This window comes from Symsagittifera roscoffensis, chromosome 2 (assembly GCF_963678635.1).
Source record: "Symsagittifera roscoffensis chromosome 2, txSymRosc1.1, whole genome shotgun sequence".
Lineage (NCBI taxonomy): Eukaryota > Metazoa > Xenacoelomorpha > Acoela > Convolutidae > Symsagittifera > Symsagittifera roscoffensis.
In genome coordinates, this window is record NC_087063.1 from 35,079,893 (window position 1) to 35,101,698 (window position 21,806).

Below are 21,806 nucleotides of genomic sequence, written 5' to 3' on the forward strand. Positions count from 1 at the left end.
TAACTCAATTATATTCTTTCACAGGATTAAAAATCATTCAAAATGAACCACATCTGAAAAACACAGAACAAAATGATAACCCCACCGAAAATCAAAACACAAAACCAACCGCCACCAAAAACAATACACAAAACCATAAAGAATCTCCAAAACCAAGAAAAAATAGAAAAATGACAGAACAAATAATACCCCAAGAAGAAATAGACAAATCTGAACATAGAAAAACAACAAGACTCCGAAATCAACCACGTAAAAACTACAAAATGTTCATCCCCCAATCTAAAATATTAAAGAAAGTAGAATTTAAAAAGTAATTTTAAGATTTTATACTTCACAATCTTGAAACCTCCGTAACATTTTTCATTTCAATTTTTCAAAATAACATGCTCACAAGTACGCAATAATTCTAGTTCAAAATAGACCAATAGGATTCATCCAATCCGCCACTTTCTCTAACTCAAACTAAGATCAATTAGACGAATAATCTAGAACTCCAGGCACATCTCTAACTATAATTTTACAACCTCCAGGTCAAAAATAAGCAAACCACTCCAACTTGACAGCTAAAATAAATATCACCATAATACCGTACCCCTCCCTTATCTAATAACCCAAAGATCAACAATATTTCCCCAACTCAGACCACGAATACCCCCAAAACAAGTTTGATAACTTAGCCTAAAGTAACAAAATGAAGATTTTAATTAGCCTAAAGTATAAAAATCTCACCATACCCCGGATCATTTGACAAACAAAAATAAAGAAAAAGACGACCTCCCAGTCACTATGAAAATTGCCCCCAACAATTTTTTACAAAACTCAACCCACTTGTCAAAAAACTAATAAATAATTCGACCACACTAGAAAATCGCCTCAAACAGCAAAAAATATTCGACCAAGAGATCATTTCTTAAATGCTTTTCTCTCAAACAGTCGCTCAAATACTTATAAATTTTAAACATTTTTTTTCAATACTTGAAGCTTTTATAATATTTCTTTTTGATATACTTGAATCTTTTCTAATAATCTTAATCATTTTTTGTAACATTTTTTTAATTTTCTACACAATACTCGAACTATTCCTCCAACTTTCCAAAACCCTTGAATATATCCACAGGTACGATTTTAACAACTTGTCTAAATGATACGAACAATTTTCAGTAGAACTGATATTTTTTTATTGTTTGTAATTTTCATAACATTTTTATCATCCCTCATTTTGACCATATGTAAATGTATAAAGAAAGCAATCATCACATTTGCCCTAGCAACAATTTTTCTAATTATTTTTTTGGAAGAATATTATAATAAACATAAACCTTCCCACTAAAGTAACAATTCAAAAATCCATCAAAAATTGCTACCCAACAGTCACAGAATCAGTCTTCACCGACATCATCCCAAGATAATCCAACACCACCTTCAACTACTCAAAATCCTCAAACATCTACACGAATTTCTTTTCAAGACAATCCATACACTTTTGAAGAACGGCACGCTCGTTTATCTGAACCACTAGAACCAGTTCAACGACAAGCATCCCTAAGTGAACCAACATATAATCTTTACCCAACACTACCACAAGAACTAAGTAGAATACGAAACCTTAGTCAAAACCAAAACACAACAGAAATAAATAGACAAATTATACATCCTCGACGAAACAGAAATTTTCAAACTCCCCGAGTTCATTTTGATATACCTCAATCCCCATCACAAACCACTCCAGAAAACACCACTGGTATCACACCAGAAACTCCTACACTTTTTTCACAACGAAGCACTTCAAGTCTACCCTCAGACTACTTAGGTTCAACACCAACATCTGAACAAATACGTGAAAATCCCTTTAACCCCCCAAACCTAACATCACGACTGCCATATTGGACTACACATTCATTCACACAAGGTGAACCAAATTTAGTCAATGACCCCATAGATATTTCTACGGATACAACAACATCCTCATCACTACCAGAAACATTATCACTACCATCAACACCATCAATAAGCCAATTTTCACCACCACCCTTTAACTTAAATTTTCCAAATAATCTCGACGCGAGATATCGAGAACAATCATCAATAAATATTCCTTTAAGACTAGATTGGAATACATTCACAGCACCTCCACCATTATTTGGACAACATCAAGAAAGTAACCGCCTTCATAACTGGGCACTTAATAGATTACAATATCGCCAAGATATTCACAACGATATCCGTGATCACAATATTCAAATACTCCAACAAAACAGTTTACAATTAAAGTTTGAAATCACAGTTAAATTAAACAATATTACACAACATCCCTACCCATTAAATCCACCTAACATAACAGCTCAATCACTACCACCACCGTTTATAACTACTGAAGTAATATATAAATACGACAGATACACCAAAAACACAATTGGTTACATTACATTTTATAACCCATACTCAGGATTATCATACACATGTATATTCTAAAATTATTAATTTTTCTCCAACTCTTTTTTCTAGTAACCTCAAATCAAAACATAAACCCTTCCCCTCGTACAGGACCACAAGATTTATTAGTAACACATTACGATTGCGAAGAAAATGAACAAAAAACACTACATAAATATGCAATAAATCAAGTATCACAATGTGAAACAGAACCACAAGCTATAGAAACCACAGATGTAATAGCAACACTCTATTCAAAAGCCCGAGCAACAACAGTTACAGGTTATAAATTCACAGCAACATTTTCCGAAAAGAAAGTACATTGTTCACAAGTCTCGAACGGAAACAAAAACCGACTTGACCATGAATCATTCTATCAAAGTAATATAGAACGTCTTTTACATCTCAATCCCGACGATTGTAAAAATGAATTACTTAGACTAAACATCACACAAAATAAAAACTCCCAAAGAAAATTAGTTAATTTTCAAGTTTTTTCAGACTCTGTACACCAATCACAACTTGAAAGACACCAAGGACATATAAAACTAGACGAAAAATACCCGTATAACGGCGCACACGGACGATTAACCTATGACCTACATGATAAACATTGGATACCACACATTGGTATAAATAACCCATCAAACTGCAAAGCAGACACGAAAAATAAAGGATACCAAGAAATAATGTTTTTCGATTGGAAAATACAACTCGAAAAAATACAACTCACACGAGATTTATCTGATAATACAATGATCTATCAAGGAATCCGACTACCTTGTAAAAATGATCAAGGATATTGCGACCCTACAACAAGAACACAAGCAACAATTGTTTGGTTCCCCGAAGATACATGTACAACATTTCAAGTAGCAAAAATACACGCTCGTATGATAAAATTTCACGAAAAATATTTCATACAATCAATTCCTTATGAACAAGTCCATCCATCACGCAAACTAAGTTCCGATTTTAGAAACATAGACAATATAGAAAATAAATTGACACGTTTTCAAATATATCAAGAAACAGAACTTGCATGTAAATACAGGAATCCACTTCACAGAACACAATACTCTGAAATATTAGTTGAATATGAAAAAGGATTCGACATGACCACTGGAAAAGTAAAAATCGACCCATATGCCACAGGTCATCCTCCAAACGAAGGAACATCCTATATACCAGTTAATTTTCAAAAAAGCAACGGACAACCTGGTGGACATCTAAAACCTTATGACACCAGAAGCACACGCTTACAAGAATTATCACTAATGAATACTACATATTTCGGTAATATCCACTATGATATTCATTTAGATATGAAACTAGATTATACAATTAGCCGAATTTTTCAAGAAATGTCACTCTCCGAATTAGAAACACTACACCAACTATGCGAATTAGAACGAACACAAATATTACAATCACTTGCACTAGCAGTATTAAAAATACCCTATGCAGGATACTTATTATCTGGAAATAGATCAAATTTTTTAGACTATGAAGGAAACATCTTATGGTTTTATACTTGTACTAAAAAAGTATCACCACTATACGTTTTTGAAGATAAACGATGTTATAAAAGAATCCCTATCTTTTATAAGAATAAAGTACATTTCGTGGATACACTTTCACGAAGAACCTATTTCTGGGATACCGCAGTCCCATGTGGATCAGAAAATAGCCACAATGTAGTACAACTAAACCCTGATGAAAATAAATATTATCTTCTCACTCCATATCCCACATTAATGCAATCACTCAAAAAATTTTCACCAGAAAGCATTCGCGCTATCGCTCGAAACCCAAATATAGACTTACAATCAATAGGAATCTATTCAAAATCAGATATTCAACATCACATTAGAACACAACAATTCCAAGAATTATTAACACAAATGGACACTATACAAAGACAATCAATTGACCAAAATCTACGCAAACTTGCAGAAACCGCAGGTTTTGCCGATATCTACACGCAAGACTATAGCGGATATTTTAAAGACATTAAAGATTATATATATCTAAACGGCGAAAAATACCGTCCCCAAGATATATCACCAATCAACATTTTTAGCTTTGTTACACTCAAGAATGAAATCCTTGATTTTCTAGGATGGCCCTACTACATCTTAGAAAAATTGACTATTTTATACGCAATGTTTAACTTTATTGGATTTCTTTTCTCACTTTTAAAAGGAATCTACAACACATGTGCTATACACACACAAGTAAACAGACAAGCAAGTGTAGCACGCATACTATTTGCAGGATTTTTTGGAATCTTTTCCACATCTATAAACAAAATTCTTTTAGACGCACAAATAAAAGAATATAACACAAAAATAACAACACGACAAAATACATACGACGAAGAACATAACAATGTCGACACACAGCCAACGGCACCACAACTACCACCCCTACCAAATAATCATCCACTATCCCTAGTCCCACGAAATTTTCGAAATTTAGCCATCACACATAATCCAAATTTTCGACTCAATACATCGCAAAGTCCCGTCCAACATATAATGACACACCAGTCACAAGATGATAACACTTATGAACAAATTATTGAACAGCCCCATACCACCGCTTTTCAATCTCAAAATAATCATTTTTTTAGCCCACGATGAGCCGCCAACTTGGATCACTCCACCGATCAAATTCCCATCCAACCAATCTTACCTCTTCAATCCCAATCATACCACTTTTTGCTTTTCCGCCACCCGATTTTCCATCTAGCAATGTAACATCAGGCATGAATTCCGACACTAACTCACATATTTCAGTTTTATACTCCATCTCACAGCTAAATAACCCGAATATTGAAACCCCCGATGAATTTGCCGACTCAGAACCGTCCCCATCCAATAATTTTCATAACCCTTCTAATTTTTCTCAACCTCCTTTTCAACCCATATTGTCAAATAACCCTGACCCAATCACTCCCACACCCTCTTATGCTTCCCAAGTTACCCCAACCTACTCCTCATACCATTCTGACCAATCATCTCATTCTCCAGACACCCCCCGAATCTCCCCAGAACTAGATAATTTTATTACCCTCCAACAACAACCCTACCATCTTAACACCCCGACCATAAACCAAATCTCCTCCACTACAGATTCATCCAATCCCCCTACACCCTCTACAAATTATACTGAATCATTAACACCATCATCCACATCCACTATATCTTCACTAAACACAAATAGAGCTTACCGCACTTTTAAAAGAAAATTCCCCAACCATCCTTTCCCAGCAAAACCAGGAACAGCCCGTGAATACATCAACCACCCCCAGCATACTAACACTAAAGAATTTTTAGCTATCACTTTACCCTCATTTCCACAATACACCTTAAACACCCCCCACGACGCTAACGAAACACGCAACTTTGTAGATGAATACGTTTTAATGCCCACTCTCTCTTGGACCTCATACTATCATTTCACTAACCCTCTTTGCTTACCTTTATTCAGCACTTCCATCGATATAGAACGAAACAAAGACATGCTATATCGACTAACTACACCACTAACCGCTAGACAGTTTACTTACGTTGGATACAAAAAATCACTAAAAATACACACTGCACCTAGAGCTAATGAATATACACTAGAATACTACGATCACAACATCATGAGAGCTAACCAAGATCAATTCTTAGACGACGATCGCTTCGCTAATCCACAAATCACCGAGAAATTTTTCATCAAGACACCATATATATTTACACTAAACATCTTCGACCGCAAGTTTGATCACATTATTTCAGAAGCACTAACAGACACACAAGCATACGAAAGTTTTAAAGAACGCTTCCAAATCTTTTCACTAACCTTTCATTTCCTTGCACCACACGAAAGAGATTTACACTGCTCACACGATATTATGTTGCGCACTAAACAAACACATACATACAGTTACTATCGTTTCATCCAAAATCACTTTGACCTCCACACACCCTCTAGACAACCACACCATCGTTTCCAATTCATCAATTCCAAATACACTTCACCATTTTTCCTAAATTTCACATATTGTATTAAAGACACTAACCTCCATGGTATTCTTCGTAATTATGACCCCATAACCCAAATGTACATTTTCTGCCCCATCACCAAGACCTTCAACGCAGAAGAATCCCGACCCTTCCTTATCCCGCACGAGTTCCTACAACCTATAGAAATCCCAATTTTAGAATTCATCCACAACACTAAATTTAACCACAAATTTTATAACTTAATCCAAAACACACCTTATGAGTTTGCAGTAGGCACTGAAGAACTAACCACTATTAAGGCACTTCAATTGCTTTGGCCACTGCTTCAAACTAAAAATATCATCCGCATCTTAGCTAAACTACTAACAACTTCAGAACTAATTCACGACATCTTCCCCCACGGTTTTTTCCCCGACGACTAACAGGTAAGTATGAATTAAGTAAATATTACTAATTAATTACAATATTAAAAACTCACCATTCTTTATTCATGTTTTCTTTAGATTTTTAGCCTTCATCCTAGATCATCTAAAAAATTCACAAAAGACAAATAAAAAATAGCAAACTTCTTCAAAACTGTTTAAGACCCTATTAAACTTTTGCACCAACAATTAAATAAATATAATACCAATGCAGTAAATTAATTTATAAAATTTCCCCCCAAAAGCAGTAAATCTACATATGATGAAAATTTGTATCTTAACATTCCCCCATAACTAGCAGTAAATTTCTAAATTCTATGTAGTAAATTAATAAAATGCAATTGCAGTACTAACCTTTTGATATTTTCATTCATTCGCACAGAAATTCTATCCACACTCGCACAGCTCGCCCACGAAGAATTGTTTAAAATAATGAATTTCAGTTTCAAGTTTTCACACTCAACAACTCTAACATATAATAACATGTTTCAAACTTTCCTTTAACCCGGTTGGAAAGGAATCATATACTAAACAAAACTAACCAATGCAGCTTACTAAATACCACAAATCATAGAATAACAGCATGACTTAGAAAAGGAAACCAACGGTACCCAAACCGGATTAACCCAGTTTAAAACTGGATAATTTATTCTTTTGAAGACTATTACAAAGTCTTAGAAAGAAATAATAAAACACAAAAAAGTCGAAAGACAAACCCATACCACAAACAATTTGCTTTTTGGAAAAAGTACATAACCAACAAGACATAAGTAAAACCACAACAAACCCAACATAAAACGTTGTCACATAACAGGACCCCTCACAAACACCGCATGAAATCATACTCCCACTCCTGGCCTAACCCACCAGGAAAGGACGTCCTGAGCATGCTCTATAGCCGGCCTAACCCACCGCGCTACATCCACGCTTTGTGACCACACCTTTATTTTTAATAAGAGCTACTCAAGGGTGAGTAACTCTTCAAAATAACCGAACTAAAACAAAAAGCTTTTGTGAAAACAACTAACTAAAATCATTATTAAAAAATATTAAACTAATAAAAGTTTTATAAAATGTAAAATCACATGATGCAATATATAGATCAGAATACAACACCAAGGACGAACATCAAAAGACAAGACGACCTCACTACACTCGAGAGAGAATGACCAACTACAATCGATATGCCGCTCACAATCACAACTCAAAGGATTTAGAGTACGACTTGACTTCGCAGAAAAGGACTTCATTGAACTAGACCAATGACCACCTCGATGTTCAAGTATACGTACAGATCCGAGTAACCAGGCATCCCCTCCACGCACAATCTCCACGCCATTCCCAAGCTAGATCAGACACAAAAGAAGTTCTCCCCGAAGAACAGAAAAACCTGACATAGCCAACCATTCTGAAATCAGAATTGATTTGTCGTTGTCACAAGAAGAAGCGAAAGAAAATTATGATGTTCGCCAAATACCAACGTCCATCATCCACCCTTGAATTACAGAAGAACTGTTCTAAAAAACTCTGTAAAACCCGGATGGGTGGAACCTGATCTAAACTATATTTTATGATTGGATAAATTAAATGTTTTACCAATGTAAAGTATTTAATATTAACCAATCATGATCCATCTAACTAACAACCCACTTATTTGTAAGTGCTGAAGTTACTTGTAATTTCAGCACCAGAGAGATTTGAATTTAACTTAGAAATTAGTTGGACTCTCCCGAGCACTTCAGCAGCCGCAATAAACCAGTATACCCTAGATCTATTGAGCCTAGCAGAGACTAGTTAAACAACCTGAGACTAGATAGTATAAGAGTAAGATTAGGATCGGTATTAGACTAAGAAGTTGCACGAATCTATCCGGCCGAAAATAAGATAGCGTGACGAGCAGACGGTGTACCCTATCCGAAATTACTCTATGAGTTATACACCCCAGTCTTAACTCAAAAGGTTAAAAAACGCGTGAACGACTTGCGGTTAAAAAAGTTCAATTTGATTTTTAGATTTCCCAGCGGAATAAAAAAATTACCCATTGATCCAGTTTCCTCAATATTTCTTCATTTTTTCCTTAAAAATTTTAATCATAAGTTGTTTTTGAAATTCATAAAATTTAGGGTCAAATAATTCTCGAAAGTTTGAAAAATGTTTTTCAAAAATTCAAGCCATTCAATTCGTGTGTTTTTTTGGTTTTCTTGCGTTCATAGACAATTTTTCAACAATCAGGTAGCTATGTTTTTCAATGAATGCAAATTTAAATTAAATTTGCAAAAAGTTTGTTTGAGCAGACAAAGTGTCTGCAAAGGCGCAACTTTTCTTCGCTTAATTTTTAAATATGCTGTATAATTGAGACAATTTATTTTACGCGTCGTCATAACTGTTTTTTTTTTTGCTAATTATGCAATACAAGTTTCAATATTAGAAAAATATTAGTCACTTGTAGAAATTTTGTGATTCCGATTGTTGTGCAAATCTTTTTAAACTTCAAAGCTTACGTATTGTGGTTTCTTATTCCAATGATGTGCAAACTATGAACTTCGGTTCTCGTAATGACTCGTCGCTCCCCATTGAAACCCTAGACACTATTCGCGGGTTTTGATAAGGGTATTTCAGAAATTTTCTGCCTGCAAAAACTAGGTGGTCAGAAAAAATTTTGATACAGCGTCGTTGAATGTTCAAATTTGCATGTTAAATTCAAAACTATCAAGTTGTTTTTATTTACTGTTCCCACAAAAGCTGTATGTCTCAACTTCTTGTAACCCAAAACACTCAGTGAAACAAGAAAAATGAGGTCTATTTTTCAGTAATATTGTTGTGATAAAATACTAACAATCTTGAGATAATTTCAAAAACCCTGGTACACGAGTTTGGGTCTTTTCTGTTAAACGACCTGAATCTGATTCGTTTTTTTTTTGACAATAAGATCATAATTTTGAACTGAAAAGTTTTTGCTTCAATTGATTGGCTAGAGTCAGCCAATTAGATTCAGGGACCTGATCTAATAAATTTTGATCGCAACGCAGTTTGATTTCAAAGCAACAAAATTGACCAAAAATTTAGTTTTTCTTTAGCAAGGCCACAAAAATTAGAAAAAAGTTCTAGGAAAAAGTTGATTTCACTCAAATTAACACGAAATTTGGGCTTGACTGGAATCAGTTTTAAAATGAGCACATTGAAGTTAGTCAATCAAGCGCGAACTGTGTTTTGTTTTCTTTTTCTACTTTGACTTCGAAACTACAAATTCTAGACATAGTTAGTGAAAAGACTCGAAAATAATGACAGCGGAAGGATATCTAGTTTTTTTTTAACAATAGAGGCTGCATAAAACAGAAGCCGCATAGCAGAAGAAACACTTGAGTTCCTCAAACATTTAATTTAAAAAAATTGTAGGCCAAAACACTTCAATTTTTGTTCTGAATTTAAGTTCTTAATTAGGAAAAAAGATACTTCAACTGCGAGTTTTTTTTCTTAAGTCCCATACAAAAACAGTCCACTACAAAAATATGAAAATAAACAGCCCGATACAAAACATTCCGAAAAACAGTCCCATGTAATATTTGTTTTAACAAGCCGGTAGTCCGAGAATTGTCCTCTGTTCAACAAATATAAACAACAAAATCGTGACCACCGCAGTCGCGCCAACGTGTTGCGAGGTTGCCATTAGAGGGTAGGACTTAATACAACGTTTAGAGTCCGCTATCGCCGCTTTGGCCTATTTTGTATTGGACCGTTTTGTATGGGACTGTTTTGTATATGCACCGTTTTTTTTGCCAACTGTAAATTATCGGCTAATTGTTGCCGGCTTAATTCCCGGAGAAAGGATTTCTTTAAAGATTCGGCTTCTCTTTAGCAGTCCAAAATTCCTTTTAAAGTTTCTAATGGTGCAGGTAACTTTTTCGCATAATTTTTCTTGTTTTTTTTTAGATTTTTTTCTGACAAAGCAAAGATTTTTTAATAATTTTTTGATTTTCATTTTTTGATTTCTCTTTTAGTTTCCTTTCAATATTAGTCATTCAGTTTTGTATCGCAAATTGTATGAAGCTCAGTTTCGCCTCAGTTTCGTGTTTATTTTGATTGAAGTGTAAGCGCGAAATATTCAAGTGGGGCAAAACAAACCGCCATCAAAAATCATTTCAAAATAATTTGGACAAGCTAGTTGGTCCCACGCATTGTGAACTTAAATTTTGCTCAAAACAATTTGGTTTTATCAATCAGAAGTACTTGAGATGAAATCAACAGGTGTAATCCCTCACGCATTATGCTAGAAAACATGTCAAAGAGTTGGAAATCAGCATCAAATAATTGAAAAAAAACACGCAAATTGGTCAGTTTGAGACAGTTTGATTATTTGTGATTGGCTGACAATTTTTCGAAATCAATGGACTTTTGTATAAAAAAACTCTTGAAATCGAAAATTAACATGAATCATTACATGTATTATGATGTTCGACCATAAATATTAAACTCAGGTGGCTGCAGGCTCGGATAGATGATAAAACCATTTCAGATAGATGGTCAATCGTTAAGTCTGAGTCTGAAACTAAGCACACCCAGATTCAAGAGTACCAAATTTCTCGTAAAAAATGAACGCAATGGAATTGTTTGATGCAAAAGATACCCCTGACAGTTTAAATTTTTGAACGATTGAAGAAAATAGGCCTAAGAAGTTCAGTAAAAAAATGGTAAAATTTTTAATTTCTTCTTATAAAATGAGTTGTTAAAGGGTGGCCATGCGAAGTTAGAGCAGTCTAATAAATATAGCTAAGCCCAAAACATGTAAGCAGACATTTAAAAACGCAAATTAATCTCGTAGTACTTTTCCAAAAAAAAAATTTGACAGATTGGGCCCGAAATTTCAGTTAATTACTTATCGACTGATTAAAATTTATCAATGATAAGGTTTACTAACCAAACGTGCTTCTAAAAATTACATCATCTCTTTTTTTTGTAAAACGTGTAAAAAAGTCAACAAGAAGAAAAGTACTCAGCGGCTGATACCATTCCTATCCTTCTTGCCGCAGATCATAAAAGTTTTGTGAATTTATATTTCCTGTGACGCGCCTGGACTTCACCACTGCTGATCCCATAGCTTTCCATTCTAGCCGGTTACGGAATGCTATCTACAAGAAACTCTTGTTTGCCTCTCTAACAAATCTTTTCTGAAAACTAGAAAACGACTTATCTCACTTGATTGTTTGACGCTTCATAGATAATTACTTAAACGCTTTAGGCTTAGCCACAATCTCTCGGAACCTCAGTAAAGAATCCGTTTTCTACATTAAAAATGGACTGTTGCAAGCCGACTATAATTGTCCATGAAACTCGAAGGATTGATATCATCTTGTTTGATTGCAGCTTCCTTGATCTCTGGACGATGCTTTTTCCAGAGCTGCCTCTCTGTCGATACTTTTTTTTTCAGTCTTCTTTACAGCTAGAAATTGACACTCGAAACTGCACACACTTCACAGAACTCGAACTTGCCCTTAATTACAACTGATATTAAATCCTGCTTGTTGAAAAATCCGTTTGTTGGCGCTACAAAATACATCACCGATCTTTGTTTGTTTTTATTGATAGAAACATCGGTCATCCTTGACCTTGCAGTCCAGGAAGTTGAGATTGCCACATTGCTCAGAAAAAGCTTTCCTGCCTTTGGTTGTTGTAGATAAGAAATATCTGCATAAAAATTGAAACTTGAGCCACCGCTGACTTATGCTAATCAGTTTCATAGTGAGGCTCGGTACATACAGCCTATCGTGGAAAGTGTAGCTCCTCGCAGCATTTTGTCTTAATCTGATATGCTTTCCCACTGAGGACTCGCCCTCACTTTGTAATATTCTGCCGTTTGGTTTCTCTTCTCTTGACTTTTCTTCCCGGCTCTCATAACGAGAAAACTCAATCCTGTCGTGCATTATAAGACCAGTGCACCCGGTGCCCATAATGAGGTCAACTCTTTTAGTTGAGGTTGCTGCTCAGCATATGTTAAATCCAGTCTTTCCTGCTTGCAATCGTTTTCAAGTTTTCCAGGTTGCCCAGCTTGAAGCACCTTAGCTTCTTTGCCGGTGGTCCACTTGGTTCGGCCCACCATCTTGATTACTATCTTTCAGTTCCTCTTTAAATGCCAATTTGACCACAAAGATTGCTTTCACTAATTCTGGTACCTCGCAGCCTCCCTGGTTATGTGACAATGGAAGATTTAAAAGGCACTGCACCATTTTCCCCCTCTAGAGAAAAAATTTTGAATACTTAATAAAAGATTTGCTGTATAATTGAAGTTTTTAATAAAATACTGATAAGTTTTGAACGATGAGTAAAGTATCAAATAAACACTTTAAGGCCAACAGTTTTGTTTAAGTGTTTTACTCCGAGATCATTTTTCTGATCGACGAATTTATTTCTCCCCAGATGGCAGGAAAAAGTAGAAATCGACATAATTCTTTTATTATGGATGCAGCTGCGCAACCCGACCTACTAGATGGACCAGAGTCGGCCTCTCAATGCCGCAAAATTTTTATTCATTTATTCATTTATAAATTTATTTGCCTTGGTGTGAAACAGCGCCAAACATTACGTCGATCTCGCTGGAAAAATATTCCTTGTTCACTACTTCAAGTCTTTTCTCACTAAAAACTACCCATTGAAATTCGAAAATTTTACAAATTAACAAAAGTAAAAAAAAAATTGAAAATCTGGATCCATAATTTGTAGTATTAGTTACAATTAGTAGGATTGAGGAGTTGCGGTTAGAAATGGGGATTTGATTTAAAGTTTTAACAGATGTTTGATAAAATGCAGCGAAGGTCTTTAGAAACTGAGGACCCAAAATGACCAGTTTAGCCATTACTACACAATGTCTATTTTAAGAGCACTCTTTAACCTTATCTAATGAATTTAATGACTTTATTGAGGTCTCCTCAAACTGAACCTCAAACACCTATTGAGTCTGACCTCAGCAATGACTGCTTAAGCGAAGCGAAAACGAAATTTGCATGATAATTGTTTAAGAACTGTGCGAATAGAGAGCCAGGGTTTTGATGTTGATTCATTCTGGAACGGGAGTACAAAAGAAGTTTGTCGACCATTACTGGCTGTTTCACTTATGATAGGCATAAAAAATAAATTATGTAAAAAGAAGTGAACAAAATTTTAATTCAAAATTAAATAAAAAAGAGCAAAAGATATATTTCAATTGTGATTTTTAAACCAGTTTTTAGACAGAATTAGTGTCTCAAAGAAGCCTATAATTTCCAATGGGTGCGAAAAAGTGTTCGAAACGGCAGACTGCTCTTGTTGATTAATTCTGTCTCTAAGGGTTAAATTAGCGCTGTATCAATCTTGAACCGTCGCAAAGGCGCATGAAAGGCGCAAGCACTTAAAAGGCGAGGAAACATGAAAACTGAGGCGAAGGCACGTAAAAGTTGATAATTTTTCCGAAGTTTGATCGCCTTGCCTTTTACATAAGCTACACTTATTATCTATACGCCTTATCTTTGGTACGAATCTAAAATTTACGAGGCTAGCTAGCTGGTTTTTTTTAAAATAGCTGTAAAGATGAAGATGCAAAGTTTTAAAAAAGATGATTTGAAACCAGTAAGCTCGTGTTCAATGATTTAAGTAATCTTTGATCAACAAAAAATAATGATTTGGTCGTCTTTTACGATTAAATTTGTTTGTAATTTCGGCCGACTACCCCACCTTTGAAAGTAAGCACGCTCCTGAAAAACGCGACTTTAGTTATAAAACTTACATGATTAACAAATCGTATAAGCATGAATTATGCGTTTACGATTTGTTAAACTTTTTTTCGGTTAATCAGAGAAATGCGACAGATGTTTTGAATTCTATGTCCTCGACAAAAAACTTTGCGGCGTATAACACAAGAGTTTCAATCGGATATTCTTTACTGGAACCAGTCCAAAACAAGTATTTATTATATCCTATTATATCCTTGATAACTATCTCTGAAAAATACTTAGAGCTAACCAATCATGATCCATGACTAAAACTTACAATAAGTTGTAAGGCTGAAACTATTTATAGTTTCAGCCAGAAGAGAGTAAATTTAAATTAGCAAACAGTTGCTCTTCCTCAGAACAGTGCTTGATTCTAAACCTCGCAAATACCAGTATACGCTAGATCTATTGAGACTAGAAGATTAAGAGTAAGATTAGGATTGGTATTAGACTAAGAAGTTGCACGAATCTATCCGGCCGAAAATAAGATCCGGCGTGACGAACAGACGGTGTACCTTTTCCAAAATTACTCTATGAGAAAGCCACCTCGGTCTTAAACTCATTACAGAGTTGCAAATCTAGCGCGAAAAAACGCCCCTTCAAATCCTTGTAAATTTCATTCCGAATTTTTTTCTTTCGTCTTGTTTGCTAAGCTGATTTACCTGGGAAAAATGTAGCATTTAGGACTGTCGATGATAGCGTGACGCCTGCTTCTGATCTGGATAAAATAAGTAAAATGAGTCTCTCCAATTCAATTTTTTTCTCATTTCGTTTTTTTTCTCTCATGAACTTAAGTAACGTTACTTAATTGACTATCGGGTATACCTTCAGTAGGCGCTCATTGTGCCTTTAGTCTATACCATTCAGTTTCATTTAATCAAATGTGATGACATTTTCAGTTATCGAATTAAATTTAAATGTTCATTGTTGAATATTTGCTTTAACATCATACTGGATAAAAAATTCTTTCTTTCTTTCTATATTTCTTTCTACGAATAATTTGCCCTAAAACGACATTTCTGACTGACCTAAAAAAGTGTACAAAGTTTCCGAAAATCTTTTTAAAAGACAATAACCCACCCCCCCCCCCCCCCATCGACAAAAAATATCTTGCGCACGCCATTGTGTATGCCATAACATACTGTAAGCTGCACCTGACCTTAAACTGTCACACTTCCAAAGTATAAATGTTCGAACCATCACCTTAACTTATAGTTTGTCTCTTTTTCCAGCTAGCATCTTTCCCCAGCTCATGTGTGAGTACATATTATAAATATATCAGATCATATTCGCATTTATTTCACCTCGTTAAGTTCTTCATTCGAGCTGCATATGCGCACAGCTTTCTATAATTTCTATTTCAGTTGCGTAATCATGTCTGTAACTGTTACGTTATCAGTGACACTAATTCACGCAGCTGCACTGTTCCCTATAGGGTGGTGCGTCCATTGGCATGTGACTCAATTAGCACAGGCACTGCACAATTTGAGCCAAAATACAAGTGTAAGATTTTTATGAATTGTATGGTGAGAAAAAATAAAAAGTATTTTGCTACCCATTACCAGTTCTTAATTCCCTTTGGAAATCTTCAAAAAGATCTCTTGCACAGTATTTTATTCAATATCGGATCTCGTGATTTCAAAAACCCTCTCAAATAGCAACCCTATCTTGGGAACTTATATTTCGCCGCTGATTGTAATTTTCATCTTTTGCATTGCCGTATAATTGAAACACATGCTAATCGCCACACCCTTTCCCTGTTTTTAGTTTTCGTCGTTGTTGGGTATGACGGCGTTTTTGTTAGAAGTTACCTTAGTGTGTCGTTAATGCTAAATTGTTGGCACTATATTCTTTTCGGTCAAAGAATCTGAACGAAGTCAAGTAACCTAAAACTGCTCATTTAGACATCGAAAATTAGTTTTCACTCATTTGAGCCGTGAAATATGTCGAAAATCTAATCAAACTGAAAACATCGCTATTTCAAATATTAGTTGTGCGAGACCACCGAAAAGGCCAACAATTTGACATTTTCTATATTTCTGACTTTAATCTGCGAATACCTATATCTAGCTGGATTTTTTGAAACAAGTTTTTAAATAAATTTTGTTTGCATGACCTTAAAATTGCTGAAAACTCGGCTGATTAGCATAGAGAAAAATTTAGGTTTTCATAGCTGCTTTAATGAATCTGCTTCGCAAAAAAAAACACTCTTGATCATAGCAAACTTTTTATAATTAAAAAATTAGATAGTTTAAAATCCAAAAAATTTGAAGTCTACACTTTTTCTATTTTCAGCAGCACGCACAAGCGCAGTTGCAGCAACGCACGGTCTCTTGAGAGGGGTGAGTGGACAGAGCGATCCGAAAGCAAACAACACTTCTCATGCCGAATCGAAAAATTCAGTCGGAGCATTCTCAATGAAAATTGAACCTCGAAGGGAGGAATTTAGCTCCAAGTACACGAATCCTACCTACATGCACAGGAAGAGTATTGCAATTGACGAGAGAATCGATTCGATCAAAGATTTGAAGTCGGGGCACACTTCCGAAGACAACGATTTCGGATTGCCGAGTAATCAAAACCGAAAGCAACGAGGACGTTCGGATACTCTGATCCCGCTTCCTTCATCTTTGGGCGATCAGACGTTACTATCAATGCATCACTTAACATCGAATCCACTGGAGAGTAGTCCAATCAAGAGGTTCCATAGCACTTCAGGCGTCCCGAAATCACGGAACCCCCTACTAGGCTCAGAACTTGACGACAACATTTTGAACATCTCTGATCGAAATGCCGAGAGTACGAATTTAGAACTGCCGAATGAGTTGCGGAATAGTCTAAGCATGATGTGTATTGTTTCGGATGACGATGAAATGCGTTCGGTTTACGGATCAGAAGATGAGATTAATAACCTAGTTAGTGATTTTAGGCCCTTGGATATCTGCAGGACAAGTGGTAGTTCTTCCAAGAAAGTTCCGCTGCCGCACTACACGCCTAAACACAAAGACTTTTTTGAACAGACTTTGAAACGGAAAAGTTCATCGGAAAACTTCAAATCAACCCCACCAAAAACAGTGCTGCCTCAAAACTCATACGAAGCTGATATCAATACCTTTTTTACACCAGAACTTAATACCATTTCCAAAAACAGTAGCAATGAAGACAAGTCGCCTATTTTGGAGGTGCCCATCATTTTTGATCACGACAGTAGTTTAGCTAACGGGCAGGTTTGTTCAACAGCTAACAAAGGATCGACAAGACCAACTTTGCCAGGTTTTGTGAGCAAAGATGCACATCAGTCCAATTATCATCAACTGAATAAATCACCAAAGGCTTTTTACAACACGCATTCCAGTTTTGCTTCGGGTCGACAACACATTTCGATTCCGAGTAATAACTCGCTGAAACACTTGCTGGAAGAACCAGAGTATGAGTTCTCAATCGATCACGAAGACTTAAACTTGAGTAGGTCTGCAATAAACGATTTAATTTGAGTTTAATTATCAATTGAAATTAACATTTTTAATTTTAAGGAGTCTCGATTTAGTATAATCTTCGAAATCAGTGTCTAAGTATTTTGAATTAAAAAGATTGGCTTGCGAAATTCGGAACAAAAATTTTACCCCAAAAATGGGTCACTTTAATTTTTTCTAGTTAATCAAGAATTACCTTAGAACTACCGAGTTAATTGATTAGATATTAACATCAAAAGGAGCCTCTTACACAGCCCAACAAAGTTAAATGTAAAGCAACTTTTCTTCTCTTCGCTTTTTGTCTATTCTTAAACTGAATTAAGAAAAACTCGATTAAAGCTTCCAATGATGTTCGTTCTGTCCAGACAATTTCCCGCACCCAACGGAGGCTGTTTTTCTAGATAGAAATTTTAAGTAAATTATCTAGCCTAGTTTTCTCGTATTTTCCGTGCTGAAGTGATCTATTTCTTTTTCAGTTTAGAAATAAACCCTTTCTGGAAAGAAACAACCAGAAATCAGTTCACTGATCAACCGCAACGAGATAAACATGCTTCGAGAATATACAATAACAGTAGCAATACAATGAAAACTTACACTTGTTATAACACATCTTATTTTGATAAAACTAGGAATATTCATCAAGGCCTGTAACCTTTTGAAAAAAAGCAAACGTCTAGACAGCACAGCGTCAGGTGTTTGAACCCCACCAGGTACCCTTTTTCTAGCTAGAAATAGCCTAGATTAAGCTAATTTCTGATCAGAATTAGGACGAAAACTAAAGAATGTTAAGAAAATCCATGCTTTATTTAAACGTTTTAAAAAGAATTTATGAGCAAAAATTAGATAAGATAAAAAATATTTCAAGTTAGAAATAAAAAATTTCTCGAAACGGGTTGGCATGGCGACAATTCATCGCCCGCGACTATTCGCAGCACGCGACAACTCGTAGCAAGCGACAATTAGTAGCAGTACAAAATACAATCAGATCAAAAGGAATTAAATGAAAGGGTTAAATTAAAAAACAAAGAAACTAAAATTCAAAACTGAACGAGAGGCTCTCATGTAGCTTAAGAAAATTATTGCTGCTACAACGTTTAGGTAGTTCAATTAATCTGGCTTGACATTTTTGTACTTTGCCACCTTGACGGCTTTTTCTCCGGCGACTATTCTTGCCAATGTATTTTCCGACAGACTTTGTTTTTTTTCAGGAATTGGATAAATTTGTGAATGCTGGCGTGAGCACTCCTAATCATCCTCTGGATGGCCCCATCACAGTCTGGAAATTTTGTAACAGGCCAAAAAAGTTTTAACCCCCCCCCCCAAAAAAAACCATCAGTTTTTAAAAAAATTAGCCTCTTTGAGGGGTTATAACTTTTCCTCTGGGTGTGGTCGGTTTTTGCCCACAGAAACGCACGTCTTGCAGTCATGCTAATTAAGGGTTTCTACAACAAATTTTTTTTTACATTTTTTGGTTTTTATTTCAAAACTGGAGCCAAATTGAAAACTTTGATCACTCGTTGGATTGTAATCCCCCCACAACCATCGCAAAACATTTTGTTAAAGTCGCATTGTTTTTTAATACCCCCAATTAGCAATTATTTGTGCTGCTAATTGTCGCTTGCTACGATTTTACGCTTGGTGCGAGTTTTCGCCTTGTAAAAAGGCAGCGAATAGTCGCTTGCGATCAGTCGTCGCTTGCGACAAATTGTCGCCTCACGGGATAACTTAAATCAGCATTATATAAGCTGCTCAATAAAAACTAAAAATTTTGTTCATTTTGACCTCTTATTTTTGGCTAATAAAATTTGAAAAAGGTGGTCAAAAACTTTTCATTAATACTATTTTCTCACTACTGCGTTCTTTTGTTTATTAAATTTGCATAAAATCAGGTACAACAAAAAACATCACATGATGTGAGTGATATATCAAAATGCCGCTCCTCAGAAACTGTTTGTTGATAATTGAGAACACTGAAAATAGTTTTGGTCTTTAAAAACTCATTTTGAGTTTTTTTTAGAAAGCAAGAATCGGTCGGTGCCGCAATTACTTGCAGCAAGGCAGCAAAAGACACCAAGCATCTAAGAAACACGCTAAGAAAAAGGACATCCTATATGAATTGATTTTTAAAAATCTGAATCTTAAAACTCTTTTTCTTTTAAAGTTCGTTGAAAATTTTAGAAAACTGACAGGGATTCCATCTCACTAAATTGTAGCTTAGTTCCTATCGTTGCAAAAAGGAACATTGATGAAAATTTAGGAATAGACAAAAAACAAAGAGAACAAAAATTGTTAGAACGTTACCCGAAATAAAATGAAGCTGTTATTTCGCAAAATTTGGAACCAAAGTTTTTTCCCAAAATGGGTCAGCTAATTTTTTTTAGTTAATCAAGAATTGCGTAAAAACTGCCAGGATGAAAAAATTGTTTAAAGTTTCTAATAATGTGCGTTCTGTCCAGATAATTTAAATCAGCAATGTATAAGCTGCTCAGTTTAAAATAAGTTTCGTTCATTTTTGAACTCCTTTTATACACAATTTCAATTTTTTACTATCAAGCCTTGAAAAAGGTGGTAAAATATTTTTTATCAAAACTATTTTTCTTACTACTTTTGTCATTTTCTTGGCGTAAAATTAGCTACTAACAAAAAACATCAGATGAAGTCTAGTGATATGTCAAAATGCCGTTCTTTCAGAAATTGTTGATTGATAATTCAGAAAACTAAAAATATCTTCTGACCTTATCAAACTAAATTTAATCTTTTTTTTCAGAAATATTTCAGTCGGTACAGCCATTACTTGCAGCAAAAACGTCAAGTATGGAAAAAACACAAAGGCAAATGACAACCTGTAAGAATTGATTTTTTAAAAAAAATTTAAGAGTTAGATTTAAGATCACCGTTGGGACAAATGGCTTTCAATTTCGTCAAAAAAATGTGGTGGTACGAGTTATGGTTTATTGTGTGCTGCCTTTTATTGCGAATTGTCGTATTACGGATCATTAAGGTGGTGCCATTTCAAAGTCAAGGTAAAATTAAACTACTAAAAAACTAACTTAAACTTATTCATACGTCATAGCAGGGGTGGATCTAGGATTTTCTCAATGAGAGGGGTGCGGATTTGTAAAAAAATCGGTTCTTTTTTTTTGGTTTGTTGACGAAACTGTTTTTTAGCGCTCCCAAAGCATAAAAAAGACCTTGTTTTGGGTCGCAGGCGCATTTTTAAACCAACAGGCCAAAAAGCGGTTTGGGCACGTTTTGGGAAATTTTGACCAAAAATTTGCGTTTTTTTAGCGCGTGCTTCAACCTTAAAAATTTTATATAACGGCGCCGCAGTTGATCTTAAAAACATTTTAAATCTTAAGGGTCCGTCACTCAAAATTGAATATCTCAAAATAAAACAAAGGAGGACTCATTTTGTGTTGGCTTGGGTTCGAATTCTTGAGTGGGAAGCTTCCGCCCCCACTAAGTCCGCTACTGCGTTATTGTATTAAGATCAGCTACTGCGTTATAGTAATAGAGCTATTCAATTTTGAAGGTTTAGCCATTCGCCACCTGCTCCCAGCCACAAACATATGCAAATTTTTTTTAGCACGACTTTTTTTCTCATTTTTGAGAAATATTTTGATAATAAAACTGATTATAAAATTTTGTGCTAGTTGTACATCAACTGGTTATTCTTATTGATTGAAGCTATGGAAAACTCCCAACATGAGAAAAACGCGT

At 35.2% G+C, this 21,806-nt stretch overlaps 1 protein-coding gene across 12 annotated transcripts in view; it reads left to right on the forward strand.

Moving 5' to 3' along the window:
- LOC134840695 (potassium voltage-gated channel subfamily C member 4-like) overlaps window positions 1–18,145 on the forward strand; it is a 78,342-nt gene extending 60,197 nt beyond the window's left edge. For 9 of the 12 annotated variants that reach the window (XM_063856676.1, XM_063856669.1, XM_063856674.1 and 6 more), the window contains 2 exons: window positions 15,846–15,869; window positions 16,909–18,145. In XM_063856676.1, the coding sequence (XP_063712746.1) occupies window positions 15,846–15,869; window positions 16,909–18,107 (1,223 nt within the window). In that variant the 3' untranslated portion in view covers window positions 18,108–18,145. The remainder of the gene's footprint in view (window positions 1–15,845; window positions 15,870–16,908) is intronic. The other 3 variants (XM_063856677.1, XM_063856679.1, XM_063856680.1) reach the window with 3 other exon arrangements.
- The last annotated feature ends 3,661 nt before the right edge of the window (window positions 18,146–21,806 follow it).